At 42.5% G+C, this 6,147-nt stretch overlaps 1 protein-coding gene across 1 annotated transcript; it reads left to right on the forward strand.

Annotated features, from left to right (window-relative positions):
• The first annotated feature begins 1,955 nt into the window (after positions 1-1,955).
• Positions 1,956-5,700, forward strand: LOC113995800 (S100 calcium binding protein P). The gene is made up of 2 exons (XM_027736260.2): positions 1,956-2,098; positions 5,448-5,700. Exons 1-2 carry the CDS (start codon positions 1,961-1,963, stop codon positions 5,595-5,597), a joined length of 288 nt encoding a protein of 95 aa, XP_027592061.2. The 5' UTR covers positions 1,956-1,960; the 3' UTR covers positions 5,598-5,700.
• Positions 5,701-6,147: the final 447 nt, after the last annotated feature.

Here is a 6,147-nt window from a genome sequence, read left to right on the forward strand (position 1 = left end):
CCAGTGGCTTATTTTGTGTTTTAGCACTTTTGCAGCCATATTCTCAAAACTTGTGAGTCACCTGTGTTTGCAGAGGAAAATGGGTCAAGGATGAGGACACCTTTTCTCCCAGGTTATGTGGCAAAGGTGTGGACATAGTGACATATCCTGCTGACTGAAGCTGTTCTCCCTCTCTGCATTTCAGGGCACTTTTCCTCCCTTACAACTTATGCTGATGTTCATGATTCAAAGTCATGAGAAACTGTGAAGTAAACATTTTATTTTGTTAGTTTTTCCTTTAGAGGGAGGAATTGATTTTTCTTTACTGTCTTGTTTAATATTCATTTTACAGATACGTGTCATAAAAGGACAAAGAAAAGTTTCTGGCACTTGACACCTGGTGCAAACACCAGGTGATGTTCATAGCTAACAAGTTTGCTCTCTCCTTCTTCCTTCTAAAGAAACCCCACAGGTTTAAAGATGAACTTAAATGTAAAAACTTCAAAGTTTACTTAAGACCCTTACCCCTGTAATGCAAATCAGTTGCAACTCTGTCATGAGGTTGAAGTCACAGGAACAAATAGTTCTCATGAATGGTTTAAATAAAGCACACAGCTTAAGATGCTGCTTTGATTTTTTTGAAAATGCAAAATCTCTTGTTGGAAAATGTAAGACAGAAAATCATGGGGGTTTTGTTTCAGAAAGGTTCTAGGTTTCCATGTACAAGTGATACACAGTCTTGCTCTGAGATGTTGTTGATATTACAGGACAGATTTTGCCTGGGAAACAGGTGGCTATAGGCATTTGGGAGAAAAGAGGTTAATTTTAAAAATTTTTCTTAATTAAAAACCAATTTTCACTAACTTGTCTATAGCATATCATGAGTGGAAAGTTATCTTCAGGCATGCAGAGGTATGTCCAAAGACATCCAAACTCAGGTTTAATCAGCTGATCAGCTCCCACCACCTGAGCTCGCACTGTGGGGGTTCTGCCCAGCTCCCAGGACAGCCCCTCAAACTGCTCTGGTCTGAGTAGATGTGGGGCCAGTGTGTTTGGTGTGTAATGATGGGGGACCATGATTTACAAGCAAATCACAAAGTTCATCAGTCACAGAGGACCACAGCACTTGAGAGTGACCTTTTTTTTTCACTACAAAAATTTGATGCTGCATAGGCTAAATAACAGGTTATTTTACTGCAGATGAAAATGGATTTTAATACTGGTTGTTTGCTCATGTATCAGATTTATTGCTTCAGCTATCTCCACCTGGGCAAGTTGTTTGTGAAGGGGTTCTGCAAAACTCCCTTTGCTGGCCCTGGAGAGATGCTGGTTCATGAGACCTTTTTGAGATATGCACTGTAGACTGAGTGCAAGCTCAGGGGGACTATGTTAGCTGTCTGCAGGGCAGACCTCTACTTTGATCCAGAGAATCTCATCCCAAGTGTGTGCTGGTGAGCCATCTAGTCTGTAACAAGCTCCTCTGCATGGCAGAGGAGGCAATCTGTGTCTGCAGCCCCTCACAGAGCCCCGAATTATGGTAGTGAAGGAGAGGTGAGATCTCCTCCTCCTGCTGAGCAGGCCGGCACATACTGTGCCAAAGCTGGGCTACCAACCTGCTGCTCCCATGGGCATATCAGAAAGAACAAATCTTGAGCAAACAGCCAATAACAAAATCTGATTTTCGTTTGTTAGTCATACTGTGTATCTTGAAGGAGAGGCTGGTTTCTACTGGTGAGCAACTGGTTGTGCCAGTCACACCAGGGCGATAAAACTTGAGTTTTGCATAGCTGTGAGCACTGAGGTGTGTACTCCAGGCGGTGCTCAGACACGGATGTTTGCCAAGGGATAACTGTCCCTCTGGTGTGTGACTGTTCATTGGATGGGACAGTTGCTTAAAGAACCCCAAACTCAGACCAGTCTCCATCCTCTGAGAGAGCCCCGATTGTGCCTGTTTAGGAGAAAGCCGCACTCTGGCAACAACATGTCTCAGCTGGAAACTGCAATGGGAATGATCATAGCTGTCTTTGACAACTATGCAAGGACTGATGGCAACAGGCAAACCCTCAGCAAAGCAGAACTAAAGAGCCTCCTGGAAAAGGAGTTCCCAAACTTCCTTGCGGTAAGAGAACAGCATCGTTTCTGTGTAGCAGGTGTAAGAGCTGCCTGCAGGCACAATTTTCAGTACATTATCAGGGAAATTGCATCCAAAAATATGCAATGGTTTGTAGGAAAATGTAAAATAAAAAAGATGCCTTGCACATACTGTGTAAAACTGATTCTAATATTTAGGTCCATTCTCTGTTTGCTAAATTCATCACTTGAGCTATCAGGACAATGGCTTTGAAATAGATTGAATTTTAACTTCAGAATTCACCTACTACTTCTGTGGTTCTGGATTTATCAGCTCACATCATGTCACAACTGCTGTGAAGGTGGTTGTGTTGTCAGCAGTTGAAGATCTTGATTACAGGTGGGGAATCTCTCTAAATATTTATAGACTTACCTTCTCCAGGTATTTATACTACATACAGAGTATGCTCACCAAAATGATGCATAAACCAGAACAACAGATGAACTCAGAGCAGAGTGTTTGGCATTTGTCTTTAACAGCAAAAGAAAGACCTGAAAATATATTTTACAACATAGATTTGTATGTAATGATCAGGTGCATTTAAGGAGGTATTCAAGATACTTAATATGTTATAGTAAAAGTTTTAGCTGCCAGGGAGACAAAATGCTTTCCATTTTTAATTGTTTTGTATTTGCTTCCCTTCACTAAAAATCCAGAACATACTTTTAATGGTCTTGTTCTTTCCACATCAGAGTAATGTTTCTCTGTCTGTACATTTATTGTTCTTAATGACAGAAGTCTAGAACCAAGTGGTCCATGTGTGGCTCCCACTTTTTATATCCAGAATAATTCAGGTTTTTAATAACTATTTCAGGGCACTGCAGCCAGGGTGCTTGGCATAATTTAGTGTCTTTCCATGCAAGCTATATGAATTCACTGCATGAAATCCATGCCTGCTGGATTTATATCTCACAAACAAAACAGAGGTGCAATATTCAGAATAAGGACCTGGGTGGCTCAGGGGAAATAGATTAAAATGTTCTGAAAAAGCTGTATAAAACAGATCAGTGCTTGTGACCCAACAGCATCATAGAAGTGTCCAGCTCCTGAGCACAGAGCTGTGTGTTACCTATAGCACTACTGGGTAAAGAGAAACAAAACCAACAACAAAACCACAGTTCTAAGAGGGCATGGAAATCCCCCAGACACTCAATACTTGGTCTAAATAAAGCTGGGAAGCCACTGCACTAGATACCTACCAAATGGAGCAATGCTCAAAGGTCTCTCCTGACTGTGTTTACTGGCCAGGCACCACTTTTTCCAGCCTACAGATGCTTTTACTGGCTCTATTTATTTCCTGCAACTGCTGGAAAAACTGGAATTCTCAAGGAAGATAATTAGCTAGAGGTCCTCTTATGTTCTAGTCTCCATCTTCCTTTCCTGCTTTACCTATTCTAGAAAAAAAAAGCACTTTTATGCCCGTACTTCAAATAAATTTAAACCAACAATGTCCTGCTGTCCTGCCAGACAGGTAACTGCAACAAAAAAACATAAATCATAAGTCTGACTTCAGAAAAAAAAACTTTTATCTGCATTTTCCTGAAATTTATATCCATATTTTTTATTTGCAAGAAATTCTGGGGAACAGTGTTTTTAAAATGCTTGTATACTTTTGACCTTAGAACTGGTTATAGCTGACACAGCTCACAACTGTCTGGAAAGGTCTTGAATCAATCAGAGGCAGAAATACCACAAGACTGAAGGAAGTTATAAAGAGTTTCCAAAAAACAATTCCCACTTGTGCATTTCAGAAGTAACTCAGAGGCTAAAACTAGTTCATATATTTCACTTATAAAATTAAAACTCATTTTAATTTACAAAATGAAAAGGAATAAAAACTTCCAGACACACTCATCAGTCAAATCTAGAGAACTGGTTCAATTTTTAGTGATTTTAAAAGCACTTGTATTTAAAGTGAAACATGAAATTACAGAATGAGAAATTTAATTAATTAGAACATGACCAAGAATTGCCTTCAGATTTAAATTAAGGTAGTAAATATTTTAAACTTGCAGAAATTTTCCAAAATGTTATATAATTTCTTTCTAGTATAATGTCAGATTTATTTTTTGTTTATCTTCAACAAAGTCCTCACGGTTGTTTCCTAGGTTAGATAGGTCTGTACTGCCATCCCCTGCTTATTTTTAAAACTGCGCTTTTGAAAATCCCTGGAGATAACCCCTGCTAGGACTCAGGCTGAAAAGCACTCCTGTTAGCTACTTTAGCAAATATCGTGGGTTTTTTCAGTAAATTTTGGCAAAATAAAAAATAAAAACAAAAAAACCCAAAACTTAGAAAAAGATTATTCTGCTATTTTTTGCTGCGGTAGCTGAAGCTCAGCATCCCCCTGGCTTCAGGAGGCACCTTCCCAGCCACCAGCTCCTGCGGCAGGATTTGAAGCACTTTTGAGGCTGTTTGTACCTTTTCTGGGGTGGAGGTATTCAGTGAAGCTTAAATTTGACATTTGCCCCAGGAAAGCATCATTTCACAAAGCCACAAACTGCCTGAGCTCCAGCTGAGCCTCTCCAGGGGGGCGGATGGGGAACGCACAGCATTTAATTCATCTGGGTAATGTCCTCAGGGCTTTGTGTCACACAGCTTTAATCATGATGAATGTGGTTTTAAATGTAGAAAACATGTCTCTCCATGACTGCAGCTCTCAGGTGTAACAAACCCAGGGAGCACGTGCTTCCCCGTGCAGAGGATGGGAACACTTGAGACTGCACCTGTGCCCCGAAGATGGTGGGACTCATGTCTGATCCTCCTGTCACCCAAAACACCCAATCTGGGCCTGAAGCCATCAGTGCCTTGAGTTCCTATGGGAAGGATGTGTGTTTCAGGCAGCCGGAGGAGGAGATGTGCAGCTCCCACCAAGATGGGCAGGTGGAGGTAGAGCAGTCCCACATGGTCCCACGTCCTGTGCTGGGTGCTGAGCAGTTGCCTCAGCCAAGCACAGTGTGAAGGAACTCATGGCTCTATACCCGGAAATATAATGCACAAAACAAGCAAAGAGAAGGAAAAAAGGCCTCACTAGCAGAAAACATGATAACCTGATGTTCTGGGCAGGCTGATGGCAGGGCTGCAGGCAGGAGCCTTTACACCTCCAGCACACCTCCAGCACACATCCACCTCCCAGGCAACTCTATCATGATGCCCAACAGAAAGGTACCAAATGTACCAAGTTTCTGAGCTGGTACCAGTCTCATGCTCCATGGGTGCCCCCCCGCTCAGCAAGGGCCCAGAGCCCCACCAGGGACCTTGTTTGGGGTGTGGGTAGAGATACTGCTTCATTAGGGTTGTGCCTCCTCTCACCTCAACGTGCTCTTTTCTTTTGCAGTCAGGGAAGGACAAGGATGCTATTGATAGAGTCTTCAAGAACTTGGATGAAAATGGAGATTCCCAAGTGGACTTCAAAGAATTTGTCCTCTTTGTGGCAGCTCTGACTTGCTGCTGTCATAAATATTTCGAGCAGAATGCAGCCAAATAGTTGTCAAACTGCTCACAGAAGCTGTCTTTGCCTGTGCTCCATATGCTAGTGGTATGGATCCCTTCACTCCTTCCATGTACTGCCATGAAGTTTGCAAGCATGCTAGGCTGTAAAAATAAACTCTACTGTGCTTACTTCCCTGTCCTGAATGTTAATTCCTCCTCATTTGTGGAACAGCTTGGGTTTAGTGGCTCCCACTAACTCACATGGCTCCCACTAACTCACTTTCTCTGCTTTTTAAAATTCTATTCTTAGCCAAAAGGCTCAGTATTCATCCCAGTGCAGAGGCTGCACAAGGGTGAAGGCTGCTGGAGCCTTGGATTAGCTGGAGGCTGCTTTTATACATCAGCATCTCCGGAATGCAGCCACCAGGCTTCCACTGACAGACTGCAGCCCAAATCCACGCCTGTGCCACCACAGCTGTACAGAATGGGTCTCACTGGTGCTGCCTCAGGCCTGTTTGGTACCCTCAGCTGCGTGGTGGTTCCACGGCTGCCTCGTAGGCTCCTTCTCGGTTCAAACAACAAAACGAACCCAAACACCTTTTTTT

This window comes from Pipra filicauda, unplaced genomic scaffold (assembly GCF_003945595.2).
Source record: "Pipra filicauda isolate LSUMZ 115617 unplaced genomic scaffold, ASM394559v2 scaffold43_size3849885_pilon, whole genome shotgun sequence".
In the NCBI taxonomy this organism is placed as follows: domain Eukaryota; kingdom Metazoa; phylum Chordata; class Aves; order Passeriformes; family Pipridae; genus Pipra; species Pipra filicauda.